At 36.0% G+C, this 17,385-nt stretch overlaps 2 protein-coding genes across 3 annotated transcripts in view; one reads left to right on the top strand and one right to left on the bottom strand.

The window, feature by feature from the left end:
• The window catches only part of LOC311098384 (H-2 class II histocompatibility antigen, I-E alpha chain-like), an 88,227-nt gene that overhangs the window by 31,224 nt on the left and 39,618 nt on the right, over positions 1–17,385 (bottom strand). The window lies entirely within an intron of this gene.
• slc7a4 (solute carrier family 7 member 4) lies at positions 6,179–16,391 on the top strand. Of its 2 annotated transcripts, XM_084138547.1 has the most exons (6): positions 6,185–6,289; positions 7,566–8,644; positions 9,634–10,373; positions 11,532–11,640; positions 12,847–13,058; positions 13,651–16,391. In XM_084138547.1, the coding sequence occupies exons 2-5, from the start codon at positions 7,663–7,665 to the stop codon at positions 13,041–13,043; spliced, it is 2,028 nt and encodes a 675-aa protein (XP_083994673.1). In that variant the 5' UTR covers positions 6,185–6,289; positions 7,566–7,662; the 3' UTR covers positions 13,044–13,058; positions 13,651–16,391. The 2 variants fall into 2 exon arrangements, with proteins under 2 accessions (XP_083994672.1, XP_083994673.1); XM_084138546.1 differs by having other exon boundaries at positions 6,179–6,289; positions 12,847–16,391.

The raw sequence follows: 17,385 nt of genomic DNA, 5'->3' as shown, positions 1-17,385 counted from the left end.
TTTATTTATGTGCATAATAAAAATAATACACAAGCCTACAAAATCACATCAAGGTAAGATATAAATGAACATTTGAATCGATCGGCTAAGCCGAAAGTACATGACCTGAAACATCCTTAATACCATGTCCTCCAGTAAAATATAAAACATAAAAATGACAATAGCCAATTCTGGCTCCATAGCTGTTTACTCAATTATATCAAATGAATTGTCAGGATGGCAGCATACTCTCGCACCGTTGCTTGCAGCCTGGAGCGGTAATCGGGAACACCTGGCTGCGCAATTAGGAAATCCTACGAAGGCTACATGGTGCGTCGTTCGGAGGACGCATAGGCTGCATCGTTTGAAGTCCGCGTCCTTCGAAGGATGCAGCCTTCACTTTGGGACACAGCTAGTGTCTAATATGGCGAGAAGTTTCACTCTCACTACACTTCCGCCTTCTGAACTGGTTGCAGTTCCACTCTGATTCCATATGAGGGCGCTCACAGGACGAGTGCAGAATGAATGGAGGTCAATGGCGGTATACCCCTCAAAATCCACTTTTCTCAGGATATAATTTTTTGTCTAGTAATTTGAATGTTGTATTCGAAAGTAGATGCAAAGAAATTACACATTGCTGGGTGTTAGATTTTTTAGAGTCACTTATTTGCTTTAAAAAGTCTTTCAAAATGTCAGTGACGTCAGAATGCTGACGTCATTAGCAGAATGCTAGCGTGTTATGGGCAACAACAACTCAACCTGTAAGAAATCAAAACGACATAAGTACTCGTTCATTCAACTTTCGACCTAAAACCCATGTTGAACTTGCAAAATCTACAATCAGATCTGAGATTTCTCAACGGCAATCGGGTGAAAGAGACAAATTTAGCCGTCTAGCCCCATTGACTCCCATTCATTCTGCACTCATGGCGATCGCCCCCAGTGGAACTCTGGTGGTACTACAACCAAAATTCGGTACAATAGGGCTTAATAGGGAGTGGGCAGGCTCTCCGTAGACGGGCTCTGGTCATACTCGAACGTGACGGAAAGGATGACGGACAGGCGCGGAGTTTGCGGGGGGCAGGGGGAGCATTGCCCCCCCTGGTGGCTGAAACGGGTAATTGCATTTTTTTAAATGCATTGTTTAAAAAATATATATATATTATAAATATTTTAAATAACGCAAAACAATTAAATGGTGGTAGGTAATACATCTGATTTCATATACTGCTTTAGTAAAAATAAAAAAAATAAATCAGGGCTCTGGGTCACGTGACAAGTGTCGATTCTCAGCTAGCATGTAATAGCGTTGTAGTTATCTTACACCAAAATAATGGACATAAGAAGATTTTTAAAACGTCGAGCTCCAAATGACACAAATATTCAGTCATCGGGATCTACAACACAAACAACAGTAACCGATGAAATGAGGCAAAATTCATGTTGGAGGCCCCCCACCCCCAATAAAAAAAACACTTGAAACAAATATGATTCCTAACCTTTTTATTTATACAACATTTAATTTTAAAAGCAGTATATTTTTACTTGCACAGTACATAAGTTTGGACACATTAATTTACTATTTTTAATGTTTTTGAAAGAAGTCTCTTATGTTCATCAAGCCTGGATTTATTTGATCAAAAATACAGAAAAATAATATAGTGAAATATTATTAAAATTTAAAATAATGGTTTTCTATTTTACTATACTTTATATTTCTGTGATGCAAAGCTGAATTTAGTGTCACGTGATCCTTCAGAAAACTTTATAATATTCTGTTTTTTTTATCAAATGTTAGAAATGGTGCTTAATATTTATTTTATAACCTGTGATACTTTTTTTCAGGATTTTTGATTATTAAAAAGTTAAAAAGTTAAAAAGTTATTTTAAAAAAGTCTTCACTATCACTATCACTTTTTATATATTTAACACATCTTTGCTGAATATTCATGTTTTTTCTGTATTTTTGATCAAATAAATGCAGGCTTGTAGTATGCAGCGTAAATGCTGCGTAATTTGTAAATGCTAAATGTAAATGCAGCGCTTTGAGTGCCGAGAAAAGCGCTATATAAATGTAATTAATTATTATTATTATTATTGTATACAATAGAGCATAATAATAAACTTCTTTCGAAAACATTAAAAATAGTAATGGGTCCAGACTTTTACCGGTACTGTATGTACATATTAATCAAACTTTATCTAAGGTAATCTCTTTTTTGTTTAATGAAGATGTTATTGTTGTTGTTGTTATTTTGCTGTTTTATTCAATTTATTCACAGTTCCAGAATCCCACTTCAATAGATGAGCATATGTACTTTATATTGCATTGCTACCTTAAATATGCTATACACAAATCAAGTGGAAGAGAAAGACACGATCGCTACTGAGCAGAAAAAATATATAAACTGATATTATTGGCGTAATGTCAGGGTATAATCTAATCATCAGCATTTAAAAGATGACCCATAGATATGAGATCCTTTATTTGAAACATTTTAAAATGTTGTAGTGTGTTGGCTTTTTAACTTAGAATACAGACGTTGTCATTTAATTTTGTAGCTTTTTTACTAGTCAGCTCCCGACGCGATGTTATTCATTGTACGCGCAAATTCAAAGCGTCGCGTCTGGGCACGTTAATGACGCTCGCACTCTTTTAAACTCGTAATAAAGCGGTGAATGATTTTTTATTTTATTTTTTTGCCCCCCCTGGCTCGAGTGTCAAACTCCGCCTATGATGACGGACGAGACTGTTTTCAAATGTGAGTATTACAAATCAAATGATCGCATGTGTTGAACTACTGTACAGTAAACTGTTGAATTGTTGAAGATGTAAAGACGCTATATATTTGTGATTTTGCTGTAAATCACATTTGATTATGTATAGCTAACAGAGAAGCTCCAGTAAGGACACATACGTCTCCAAAGTGGATTTGCATACATTTTAAACCGTATACATCTTAAATACAATTACTAAATGTCTATTTAATATCTGGCAAGAAACTCTTCTATAAGAATTGCAGATTACTACGTCTAATAGATATGAAATAGGCATCTGAGTGATGTATGTGTGTTATTATGTCGAACAAATCTACAAAAGTAACTAAACATAAGTTATCTATTTTATTTGTCCATACTGTTGATAAATTAAGGAACATTTATGTAGGATAAAAAGTTAAAACAACCTCAACATGTAAATGTAGTGTTGAGCTCGTAAATCACAGAGGTAATGTGAATCTGGTCTGGATGTTACAGGGTCAGATGAACAGATGTGTGTTTATCCGGTGGAGAGTGGCTCGTGAAGCTGAATGCTGCCATCAAAGGCTTTGTGACATTACAGAAATGAATAACAACAACTATTTAAATATTAAGTTGTAGTTTATTTTAATTATTGTAATTTCAAACAGAGCTATTACAGCACTTTTCTGATTCTTTTCTGATTCTTGATTTCTGTGCATTTGCATTTGCTGCACAGCTTTTGTGGTGGTGGAGCAGGACCTGCAAGGAAAGATGATGGCGACATTTGTGGAAAAAAGCATTTTTGTCTTCTAAATAATACTGAAATCAAATGACATTGTGCTGTTAAAATTACTGCTTTTGTGTTATGTTTGTGTATTTTGTAGGATCTGAAATGTCAGCAGGCTGGTGTGAGCACTGAGGATGAAGAGCACAGAGCTCAATCCTGGAGATGGTGCCATGGATGAGACCCTCCATCACTCCACCTGCCCTTATGAGAACCTCCACCTGCCCTCATGAGACCCACCATCACTCCACCTGCCCTTATTGCCTCAGATTGTGAAGCACAACACATCACGCAACAACCTCAGGCACGAAGGAACGGCTCACCTCTGGCGGTCAGCTGATTCATCAGAGCCGCAGAATGGGAACCGCTGTGTTGAGACGGCAGAAGGATGTGGGGTTCAGCGCCTGTAGCCTACATGCATGACTGTAGTTTGAATAAAGCTTTGTTTCATGTGTTGACTTGTATATGCATTTGTTTATTGTGTGATGGTGACTTTGATTCATTCTTTTACTAATTTATTAATATTTCTCATTGTTGTCAGTAAATAAAATACAATTAATTAATGCTTTATTTATTGTTTGAATGAAAATGTAGATGTTCACTATATACACATCTAGAGTGTATTCATGCATAGCTATTTCAAATGACATTACATTTTGTTTGTTTTATTGAATTATATAATTTACAGTAAAAAGTAATATAATTAATTGATCAGCATTTATCGTTGTTATTATTGTATGTTTTGGGCTGGGATAGCAATGCAATTCATTCTGGGGTAATATTAATTTTTAATAATGATACTTAAATTTTTCGAGTATAAAATCAACAGTTTTCTCCAAAGGTGAATCTCCCTTTGTGCAGACATTACAAACGCTGAGGAAAACCGTTCTAGGTAGGGGAAATCTTTTAAGTTGTTGCGCTTGTGATAACGCGTCGTAGGTCACATGATAACGTCAACATGGCAGATGTCCGGTTCTCATTCATACTCAACGAGATCTGGCTATAAAGTACCTACTCTTTTAGCGCTCGTTAAGTAAGTACTTATTGAAATTAAGTACTCATTGAGTATGCGGTTTGGAACGCAGCCAATGATTTTTTGGGAAAGTCAGTCTGACCAGTTAGAAAATATATAAGCTAGTCAGACCAGTCTGAAGGTAGCTGAGTTTGGTGAAGCATTACAGTTCTAGGTGGAGTCAATTCCTCATAATAATAATAATAATAATAGTGTTTAAATATATGCTGGCTTTCTCAAGCCAACATAATAAAGAAAAATCAGAGAAACATCGACCAATTCAGTATGTAATAAAATTGTATTAGTTTACGTTCTAGCTCCTCTCTTTTCTGTCTCTTTCTTTTCATGTGAACTGAGTAGGCTACACTTGCTTACATTCTTAAATATAAACTTTATTTCTATTCAAAATATTTCTATCTTAATCTATTGTGAATTTGATTCATTTTTGTGAATCTCTTTACATTTGTTTGTGAATCTCAATCTATGTAGAAATCTACTGTCTATGGTAGAAATAGAGAAGCTCTTGTAGACAGAGGGTGGCAGCAGTGAACAGTATTTCAGGGCCAGTGAACAAGGTCGGTTAAAAAATCATTCTTCTCAAAACTTGCATTAACAGTATTATTATAGAAGTCTAAAACGAGAATTTTTAAAGAGAATGTTGGAGGAGCTTGAGTTTGTTGCCCAGCCCTGTTTGTTTGAACCGCAGGAGGCGGTTTCACTACATTTTATTATTATGCTGTTGACACTGTCAACAATAATAATCCTAGACATATAATCCATTAGTGGGATGGGTTATAACAACAGCACTCTTCATATTTGACATTAATTTATAGTTTAAGTAGCACTTTTATAAACTAAAATTACTGCGCTAAAAACATTTAAACAAACTGTTATAATTGTCATGAATATGTATTTTTTTTTAATTATATACTTTTTATATAAAGGTAATAGAAATTATGTCTAAATAAGCACTTAGAATTACCATTATAATAGTATATATAAACTTTATTTTGGTTTTTAAATTCTGTAACAGTCCCAAGCTTTATATTATTCAACCATTTTATTCTGAATATTTATTGAGTAATGATGAAACTCTTTCTATTTAAGAAAAAGATAGCCTGTCTTAACACTATCATAATTTGTCAAAATATTTTTTCCCCCTCTAAATTCACTTCATAAAGAAAACTAGCCAACAGGTTGCTAGTTGCTAGCCAGAAAAAATATTTATCCTAAAAGATATTATGAAATGTTTGTGATTAAACCTGTTGCTTACTTGTTAAAAAAAAAAAAAACAACACACAGCTAATTGCATTGAAGCATTAAAGCATGAAATTATAGGCCAATAATATGATCTTAAAAAAATAAATAAAAAAAATTAGTTTTGGGACTAAAAATATAGTTTTGTGCAAAACTTTGAATGGTTTGAAGAGGTTTGAATGAATGGTAATTAGAATGACAACATCAGACTTGGAAATATATTATTTTAATAAAAATGACTTATAAAGCACCGTTTGAATTCAATAGAATGAATCTGACTTTCCAATAATAGTAAGTGGCTAAATATTTCATTATCAGTAACAGCATCATGTCTGTACAGACAAAAGTGCATTAGGTAAAGGGATTTTTCATACAAACATTATCGATTAATGAGGTGCTGTGCCTTTAAGAGCGGAAACAGCTCCTGTTCGCTCCTCCACCCTCTGCTCTGTTCAATGACGCTTTACAACATCGCTTTCATCAAACACGACTCGAATGAACGCAAGAATCAATTACAGGTAAAAAGCCATAGCTTACTATCCTTTATGAATTTGCATGTATATGTTTTAATGCTTAGATTTGTCGTTAATGCGAAACAGAGCGCGGGGCAGTTTCTCACCTGTCTTCGTGACGATGCTCATCAACACATTGTGGTTTTAGCGATAAGGGATGAAAACAGAAGAGCTGTCACTGTATAGTTCAATCAAACGATTACAGCGCCGAGAAAATATCGTTATTTCAGCTCTTTAAAATATCACTACCGACTCAAATTCATGTTGAGTTAGATTATTCGTGCTGCGTTTTATGGAGAAAGGTGGTGCATCAACATTTAGCGTGTATTTCATATCATTTTATAAGTAAAGTGAGTTGTAAATTCACTGTACAATGGAGATTTTCAGATAAGGATGAGGTGTATGACGTCATCCAGGGCTCGCTCCAGCAGTGAGTCTAGAGAACCAGCGGATATGATGTGTGATGTGAACGGGAATCACCATCTGTCATCCGCAGCATCATCTGTGTAAACTGTGGCCTGGTTCATTCATTAATTTAATTAAAATTTGGAGGTTTTATTAAGAATTAAACACTATTAAATGTTTATGTTGGATATTCCAAATATATTATGCCAGGTATTGATAGCTGAAATTATTAGTAATTCAGTTTAGACTTTTTAGGAATTCTTTCTGTACCATATAGAATAGAATAGAATTATATACATTATGGCATAAAAACAAATATTATGACTCAATTAGGCTATAGTTAAAAAAATGTGTCTACTAAGGTCCTCTATTGCCTACTTATTGAGACCAGGGGAAAGGAAGCCCACCCATTAAATGATGTACCATGATTTTAAGTAATGGCCCCGTGACTGTGTGTAAATAATGCACAACATTTCATAACACAATAAATGCATGTTGAATAATTGACTTGTTTCTATGTTATATTACACAGCTCTCTGCTGTGTACGATCATAGTAGATTTGTATGTAATAAAATTTACTGGAAGTTGCTGGATGTTAATTCTTCATATTCAATCAGTGTTTTACAACCACTTAACATTAGACATACGTTAACAACTGAGACAGTCAATAGATGTATCTGATAAATACAGGTCTATTCAAAGAATACAATGTATAGAATGTTATGAATAGAATGTTATGAAATATATAAAAATGTCCAATAAAAAAAAAAGATTTCACCACACTTTAAATAAATATATATTCGGCCTAAACAATCATTAATTTCTGACTTTGCTTTTCAGTATATTATATTTATTTTATGCTTATTTTCATTTCAGGTTTATAAGGCCTGTTTGACTCTGAAAACTATGGACCAGGTGTGACCTTTGTGTATTTCATATCATCTCTTTTACCAACTCTTCATTCACTATCAAGATGGCGTCATGTGTTTCTGGATGCTCTTCAGTGATGAGGTTCTGTCAGAAGCTGAACAGGCTAAAGACGCTGGAGGATGATGTTATGGCAACATCACTGAAACGTTGTCTGTCCACAGTGGACCTCGCTCTGCTTGGTGTTGGTGGAATGGTGGGTTCAGGCCTGTATGTTCTCACAGGAACCGTTGCTAAAGACACTGCAGGACCGGCTGTCGTGGTGTCGTTCCTTATAGCAGGAGTAGCGTCTCTCATGGCAGCGCTGTGCTATGCTGAGTTTGGCGCCCGTGTACCAAAGACAGGCTCCGCCTACATGTTTACTTATGTTTCTGTTGGGGAAATCTGGGCGTTCCTGATTGGTTGGAATGTCATTTTGGAGTATATGATTGGAGGGGCTGCGGTAGCTCGTGCGTGGAGTGGCTATCTGGACTCTATTTTCAATCACCGCATCCAGAACTTCACTGAAAGTCATGTGATGCGTTGGGACGTGCCCTTCATTACTCATTACCCAGACCTCTTAGCGGCCTCCATCCTCCTAGTGGCTTCATTTTTCATCTCATTTGGTGTTCGTGTCTCATCTTGGCTCAACCACATCTTTTCGGCCATCAGTATGGCAGTCATTGCCTTTATCTTGGTCTTCGGGTTTGTACTGGCCGACCCAGTCAACTGGAGCGCTCGGGAGGGAGGCTTTGCCCCGTTTGGATTTTCAGGTATTATGGCAGGAACTGCAACATGCTTCTATGCCTTTGTTGGCTTTGACGTGATAGCGGCTTCCAGTGAAGAAGCCAGTAATCCTCAGAAGGCTATTCCTATAGCGACTGCCATCTCATTGGGCCTGGCGGCCACAGCGTACGTCCTGGTGTCCACAGTTCTTACATTGATGGTTCCATGGCATACACTCGACCCAAACTCAGCTCTGTCAGATGCGTTCTTCAGACGGGGATATAGCTGGGCCGGGTTCATCGTGGCTGTGGGTTCCATCTGTGGTGAGTATGAGTTAGTGGTTGACATAGAGGATTTTCAATGGCCAATGTTGATATATAGTGAGCAGGGTGATTGGCTGATTTAATACAAATATACGCAATTATATGACAACAAAAGATGATTTTTTTTTTTATTTAATAACAACTTATTTAATGCAATAACTATTCATTCACACATTTTTTTTTAGATAATAGTGGCCAATCATATTAGCAAATTATTCAGTTTTGTTGAAAACTGTCTTGTTGAGGCAACATCACATTTCTTTTTTGATGCGCTTTTAGGAATTTATTTAATATTCCATCCTGGTTTGTTTGCATGTCACCTTACCCATTGAAACAAATTATTACCTCCAGTGAACAGCTTTTAATTTTTTTTATTTATTTTATGACCAAAATCATACTTTTATAGCTAGGATGGATTAAATTAATCAAAAATGGCACTAAGACCTTTATAATGTTACCAGAAATGTCTAATTCAAGTAAATGCTTTTCTTTTGAACTTTCTATTCATCACACCATCAAAGTATAACAAAAATATTAAGCAGCACAACTGTTTTCAACATTGATAATAATAAATGATTCTTGAGCACCAAATAAGCATATATATTAGATTTCTGAAGGAAATTACTCAAAATTCAGCTTTGCAGTCAATATTCAGTCTTGCAGTTTAAAATATTAAATTGTAATAATATTTCACAATATTAATGTTTTTACTGTATTTTTGATCAAATAAATGCAGCCTTGGTGAGCAGAACAGACTTTCACAAACATAAAAAAAATCTTACTGACCTCAAACCTATGAACGTTAGTGTATGTAGAGATCCATATTGATGTTCATATGATCACATTGATGTAAAATATTTTTTTCTTGGAAGACATGACTGAACTTTATAGCAGTCTCTATAATTGTTATGTTGATATAGATGGAGAAATATGGAGTTATACTGTTTCCTATCTTGTCTAATTATAACTGTCTAATCTCTCTCATCTAGCCATGAACACTGTGTTGCTCAGCAACCTCTTCTCTCTCCCGCGGATTGTGTACGCCATGGCGGAGGATGGCCTCTTCTTCTCTGTCTTTTCTCGTGTCAACCCTGTAACCAAAGTCCCGGTGATCGCCATTCTTGTTTTTGGCAGCCTTATGGCGTTTCTTGCCCTCATCTTTGATCTAGAAGCACTAGTCCAGTTCCTCTCTATTGGCACTCTGCTTGCTTACACTTTTGTAGCGGCCAGCATCATAGTGCTCCGCTACCAACAGGATAAATGTACTGGTAGCTCAGGAGGAATCAAGACCGATGCTTCATCCACACCTTCACTGAACCAGTCAGGGCAGCAGGTGGATCCGTCTGTGGCAGTGAACGAGACCCAGACCTTTGCACAGGACAGCGGAGAGCCAAAGGAGTATGAGTCATTCTCTGATAAACTTCAGCTGGTGGAGAGGCAGAAGGCGGTGAAGGAGAGACGCGCTGCTGGGACGCTGAAGGCTCGCTGGGAACCGTATCTGGGCCGTATACTGGGGGACTGTGAGCCGGGGGAGGTGGTGGCGTTCTCTGTGCTGGCTCTGATGGTCAGTGCTGTCTCTTTAAGTGCTGTGTTGGTGTTTGGGACTAACCAGCTGCATCTGCCTGTGTGGAGCTTCACCCTGCTGCTGGTCATCTTCAGTCTGGTCTTCCTGCTCAGTCTGGCTCTCATCTGGGTCCATGAACAGCAGCCCAATAACAAGACCTTTCAGGTTAGTTACAAATACTGCAGTAATGAGGTGATTAGACATCTGCTAAGACAAAACCACAGATATCATACAGTTAAAGGGTTAGTTTACCAAAACATTTAAATTATGTCATCAATTACTTTTCAGTTCATCTTTAGGACACAAATTAAGTATTTTTTAATAAATTTAGAGTGATTTCTGGTCCTCCATTGAGTCTATTCTTCTATTCTTCTGTTGTTAAACAAGTTCATAAAGAGATAGTAAAACAAATCCATTTGAATTTTAGTGTAGGATTTTATTTACATATTGATCAGCAAACATACACAGAGCACTCTCTTTATGAACGATGTTTTGGGGGATTAGACTTTTCATGGAGGGACAGAAATTTCTCAGATTTCATTAAAATGTCTTAATTTATGTTTAAAGATGAATATAAGTCTTATGGGTTTGGAATGAAATGAGAGTGAGTAATTGTTGATACAATTTTATTTTTGGTTGAACTATCACTTTTAAAAACAGTGGGAATGAATGTATTGTACACGTAGCCTAATTAGTTGAATTTAGATTATTACTGAAGCACATATGTTTTTATGCAGACAAATATTCGTCTAATATTTGTTCTGTGCAAGCCTACATCATGAAATGTTACAATTGCTTAAACTGTACAGTTGTTGTCATAAGTTTATATACACCTTGCAGAATCTGCTAAATGTTAACTGACTGAGCTTTTGAACTCGATTGTGTTATGAGTGACAACCGATAAGTACTAAGAGCATTTGGGATTGAACTGATGATACTGATATCTGATATAAAATCATGCAAAAATAGTTTCAGCCTAAATATGTAAATAGATTTCAGCATTTTTAAATACAATTGTAAATTAGATAAGTTCAAAATGTCTGTTTTTTTGGAGCTGAATTGGCTGCAACAGACTGAATGAACACAATAAATTACTCTAAACTTAATAAAATTTAATTAATAAAACCATATAAATAAATGTTAAAATATGCTTGTATGCTATAGGAACCACATGATGATGCATTAATGTAGGATGTATGTAAAAGAATCACTGAATAGTTTTCTTGATCCAGTTGATTTAAATAAATCATTCAAACCAACTGAGATTGAGAGTCATATAAATGAGTCAGACTTTGCATTACTAATGTGTGTTTCATCATTCAGGTTCCTCTGGTGCCATTTGTTCCTGGCTTCAGCATCCTCCTGAATGTATTTCTCATGTTGAAGTTAAGTCCGCTCACCTGGATCCGTTTCACCATATGGCTCGCAGCAGGTACCAGTTCAGCACTTTTCACTTCTCCTTCACCACAATATTGTGAATTACATGAACATCAGTTTAGTAATTGCTGTACTGAAGTAAAGCAGCAAATGAGATAGATGTATACACTTTTTTTTGAACTGACCAACTCTGTACAGAACAGCATTATCTCATTAAAGAAAATTACTGAAAACAATTAGCATATTGCTGTCTTAAGGTGATAGTTCACCCAAAAATTAATATCTACCCTCATATTGCTCCATTCTGTATTTATTTCTTGTGTGGAACACCAAAGGGATGTTAAGCTGAGTGTTTAACCTTTTTTCTTATCATTAAAGAGAATGGCAGCCATTACAAGCCGCATCGTTTCAATTACAGATTTGCGCAAAACTTTTGCAATATTTTATAAATGTTGATAAAAAATTATTGCGAAATGACAGCGCTTCCATTACCCAATGTTATGTGACTAAAACGCACAAAAAAAATTCCTCTCGCTATAAGTCATTCCAAAAAAAATAAAACATTTCCATTTGCAATTGTGAAATTATTCTTTTTTTTATTGCCTGAAAAACTACCTCATGTGAGCGTAAAAACTTTTTTGCGAATATATTGGAATTTTTGCAAAATTGACATGTTTCCATTGGCTGTATTTTCAATTCGCAGTTGAAGGATAATGAAAGCTCCAAAAAGTTTTTTAAACCCATCCAATAGCTTTGTGTAAGGACCATAATGAATTATAAATTGTTAGTCACAGATTTGGAGAGTAGATGTTGACAGAAAATACATTTTGAGTGAACTGTCCCTTTAAATATTTTCTCACTCTGACATTTTGTTTGGAAATTGCTTGTAGCTAATAGCCTCGAGTTCAAACTATAAAAATGTACTGTTATCCTGACAGGTGAATATAAACACCTAGTTTTAATGAGTTATTGTAAATAACATAAATTGTAAATGTCATGTCTATAGACTTGTTTTGTTAGTTTGTTGATCAAAGCTAATAGCTAAATGCCGGCTGCTTCACCATGTGCAAGCTCTTAAAGAGACAAGGCAACTATTGTCTTTAGTGTCTCAGCGTTTATTGGCTTTGGACTCATCTGTGGGAAGAGAAGATCAGTCCAAACATGATTATCTTCAGCTCCTGTCAGCACTGCTACAAACCATTTAAACAGTTAAACCAGCCTGTGGTCACATAATCAAATTTGTCCTCTTGCTCTGTCACAGGTCTTCTGGTGTATTTCGGGTATGGCGTCTGGCACAGTAAGGAGGGTTTACGGGAACAGCGGGGTCAGGAAGTGGCAGCGCGTTACGTGGTCCTTCCCAGCGGCAGCCTGGTGGAAACGGTGCAGAACGTCCAGCCTGAAGGACACACTCACAACACACACACTCCAACCCTCGACAATCCACCGGCCAGCAGATGATCTGATCATGCTGAGGTGTGTTTACAGTACACCTGCATGCCTACCTGTTGTATTACTCTTGCTTTCTTTCTTATGTTCCACTACCGTTTACCACTGCTGTCATCATGTCAAGATAAACCAAACTGTTCATCAACAAAATTCAATACAAGTAAAGTATCATGTTTATTACCACACATTTTTTTTTTAACTAAAAGCAAAATGTAAAGGCACTTTAATGTTTGCGGATTGGCCCCATTTACTTCCTTTGTAAGCACCTCACTGTAACTCAGATTTTCCTTTTTTTTTAAAAGAAGGGACAAGTTTAAATACATTTTTGTAGTAATCAACATTATGCCACAAAGGCTGTAGATTGAGCTAACTTGTACTGAACATGAAATATTTCTTCTGAAGTCAGTAAGGGATTGTTTTGTATGCAATCAACGTCCTTTGTCAGCATACCTGTTGGCCATTTACTTTCTCTCTTACATATCATATTCACTGTGTTAAGCTACTTTTAGCAACTATGCTGGCTTGTATGTAAATTATATATGAGAATAAGCGAAGTGCACCATAATTCTTGGCCCAACCGGATTCATTATCTCCATTGTCTTTTATAATGTTTATATAGAGCCGAGTGGATCCGCATTGCTGCTCTGTGAAAGCTGAAACCTTTAAGACAGACTACTGTTTATCATTCAAACACTGATGTAAGTTGTTGCTTGAGTATATTCTTAAGAAACATTTTTATTTGTGTAGTCCAAACACTGAAATGCACAGGTATGATGGTAGATTAATCTATAATGCAAGAGTCTGTGGCTTATAAAACGTCATTTGTAGTGTAGTTACTGCCAGATACCTGATATTTTTATGGTTTCTGCAGACCTGTGGGAAATACTGACAATCACTGGTTGGTAGACAGAAAATATAGGGTCTGTTTAAAGGTCTATGAGTGTCTTAGTAAATGCTATTAAGGGATCATGTGGATCTACTCAAAACTATCTCCCTTCCCCCATCATATCCCACACACACTCACTCTGATGGTCATACTTTGAATTTAACAGAAGGCAGGAATCAACAATGGATCACATGAATATACTCAAACATTACTATATTTACACATACATTATTTTTGGGTGTTTGGGTCACAAACACACTCCTTAAACACACACTGTGTGACCCTGATTCCAAGTTAATCCCTTTTCTCTATGTTTTGCTTTCCACCGCTTTTCTGCACCTCATTAATATTTATTTATAATACAGTATAACTGTATATTTATTTATTTTTCAGTGGATAATTAAACCAAAATCCGTTTTTAATAATGTTCACTATTCATGATGTTAAAGTGAATTGAGTTTTTCTGTTTTTCATATGTATGTTTGTATGATAACCTTAGAATGAGCTGTTCCTGAGTGATCGTGTTTCATTTGTGTCCACTGACACTCCTCACTTGCCTTACCTTTGCAAACACACTTACCCAGCATTCACTAATCCTTATTCCCACACTCAGATTTGCACATCTCATGTGACATCCACACACATACACACACTAAACTGCCCTTATTCTCACACACGCTCACACAGTGTGGTGTGACAGAGCTGGGACATTTACTTGGCATACAGGAATTCCCCCATTGCACATTCAAATGAAGATCTGCTGCAAGGAGACGCGGTTCTGATGCCTGTACTGAACTCTAATGGGAAACGTAGCTCTTATGACGAGAACAACCAATTATGCTTGATCATTCTATACTTTTTTTAGTGACATCACATCCTGTTTTTGATTTGTTTATCTTTGGTCTGTGTTGTATTCACTTGAACCGCGCCAGAGTTTGTCCAAGAATCCCTGATATTGTGGGTCTCAGTCGACTTGTTTGGTGCGCACAGGGTTCAGATGGCAGCGTTCACAATTATTTAAATGAACTGAACTAACAGAGCAATCGCATTTTCATTTTAATCAAACCAAAACAAATGAAGTGTGAACAAACCCTTAAACATGATTCTTTATCTTGAACACTTCTATTTGTCATTGACCAAGCTTTGTGTGTGCATTAGAAACAGCTTTAAATTTTAGGTTGACCATGTTAGAAAATAATAGAATTCTCAAAATTATGTTCACAAACTTACACACACATACACACAGTTTTGAGAATTACTGGCATCCCGATCACCAGTGTGCCCTTCAGAGCACTTCACCTTGAGTTTCTCAAAGTGGACTGTCCCTGTTAGTAGTAAAGTTAAATTTGCTTCGGATAGGAATTTAAAACTTAAATGACTATTTATACTTCTCCTTAACACTATAATATTGACGAAAAAGCACAGAACAGACACTTTCCTCGGCACAAGCATAATAGAAGAGTGCATTTTATACGTAGTAGATACTGGCTAAACAGCAGATATTAGAAATGATTCCATACAAAAGCAAGTATGGGATATTCTGCTTCACAAGCCCCTTAATCTCCCTCACCCCCTAGATTTACAGCGTTCCCTCCCTCACAGATTGACCCAGATTATCCCTGTAGAGAGTCAGTGCATCAGAGATTATTATTGTCACTCGGATGGCTTCAGCTGCACTACACATTCAGAAACATGATGTGTCATTCTACTTCCTGCTGTTTCTGTTTAATCATGCAAACTCTTAATACTTCCTCACTGATATAAAGAATGTGACTGCTCCCTCCTTATCCCAAAATTACCTGTTTATGTCCTTTATCCCATTTTTATCACGATTAGACGCTTCTATTCAGACGCTTCTAATGGGGGTTTATATTCTCAGTCCGTTCCCTGCTTGTGTTCAACAGCTGTCTTGAATTTATATCTAAAAATGTCTGCCAGTCCACTCTGCTGTATAATCCACTTCATGTCTTTCTGGCAGCCAAATGTAGTTGCTTAATGAGGATCCGAAGACTAGATGAAGGCACAAAACCCAGTTAACAAGTAAATATTATATCTATATGTTTGTATAGCACCAATTTGCATGTAACCAATGGCCTTAATGATTCAGATACTGAAGCATTCCCAAAGTTTTACATACAGCTTCTGTAGACTTGTAATTTTAGACTTGTATAGACTGTCATTTTGTGGAATTTAAGATTATTGAATCAAAGATGAAAATCATTATAAAGCTGGGATCTTGTTTTAAAGAAATTTTGGAGCACCTCTTTTTGTCTTAACCTCTTTCTACACCTTTTCCTGTATACCAGTTTGGTTTGTTTATGTCATTTTCACTTGCACTCTCATCTCTCTCAAAAAGCACCACTTGTTATTAAGAAATGTCCTCTGTTGTGTCATGAGCATATACCTCTGTCTTTGTAACTTTCTGTTATGAGAGATTGTATTATATAGTGATGAATAAATGTTTTGAAGCATCATATGGTTTGGTTATTCATAGAATTTGTGGGGTATCCTTTTATATTTATTTTTGTGGAGTTTTTATTTTTATACTAGGTGGCAAAAATTATAGAAGTTTAAAAATAATCAACTGTAAAAACTTTAACTTCAGGAATGACAGATATATCTATCCGACAGGAATGGATTATTAGATTAAGCAGAACTTGTGAGAAGTCACATGGGAATTTTTTTCCAATTACTAGTTTGACCTAGATGACCTCGGCTTTACTAGGTGTAGATAGATAACTGGAGCGTTTGCTTTTGCTGTGTTTGCCAAATGCTACATGAATGATTCAGCTTGACAACCAGGATCTATCCATAATATGACACCCATCATGCTTAGCTGCACGTGAGATTCACAACAATACCACAGAACAAAACACTGGGGTTAAATTTCTCTTACATGTTGAGTTTGTCAGTCCTATAAGCACAATACAGTAATATGTACAGTGTGTACCTTGAGTTTACCACAGGAAACAGTGACAGAAAACATTGTGTGTGCATTCAATATTACACACAACACTGATAGACTGATGGATCTCTGTATAGTGAAAAGATAATGTTTCACTCAAGCCTGGTGGTTACCATGACAACATACTGAGGTCTTTGTCAGTAAACATTCACATCTATTCAGTTGCCAAGGTTGAAATTATGGGCAACACTTAAATACATACTAATAAATACTAATTTCTTAAAATTAGTTAACAATAAATTAACTAAGAACGAGCAATGTATTTTTTTACATTAACTTTCAAAAATGTTAACGTTCATGTTAGTATACAGTGCATTAACTAATGTTAACAGATAGAACTTTTGATCTTAAAAATGTATTAGTTAAGCTTGAGATTAACATTAACTACGAATAATAAATGCTGTAGAATCATTGTTTAATTGTTATTTCATGTTAGTTGTAATCTTTTTTGAAGTAATATCCTGTATGCATGTTGCCAAGTCAATAGAGGGATGATTGATTAA

Source organism: Abramis brama (assembly GCF_963993115.1).
Source record: "Abramis brama genome assembly, chromosome: 16".
NCBI classification, from domain to species: domain Eukaryota; kingdom Metazoa; phylum Chordata; class Actinopteri; order Cypriniformes; family Leuciscidae; genus Abramis; species Abramis brama.
Note: the sequence above shows the minus strand (reverse complement) of the source record. Positions and strands in the feature narration are given on the sequence as shown.

Excerpts from the sequence above, each read along its gene's own strand:
- slc7a4 (XM_084138546.1), top strand. The coding sequence starts at position 7,663 with ATGGCGTCATGTGTTTCTGGATGCTCTTCAGTGATGAGGTTCTGTCAG. Across the intron at positions 10,374-11,531 it reads CCAATAACAAGACCTTTCAG|GTTCCTCTGGTGCCATTTGT; the intron begins GTTAGTTACAAA and ends TTCATCATTCAG. Across the intron at positions 11,641-12,846 it reads CACCATATGGCTCGCAGCAG|GTCTTCTGGTGTATTTCGGG; the intron begins GTACCAGTTCAG and ends GCTCTGTCACAG.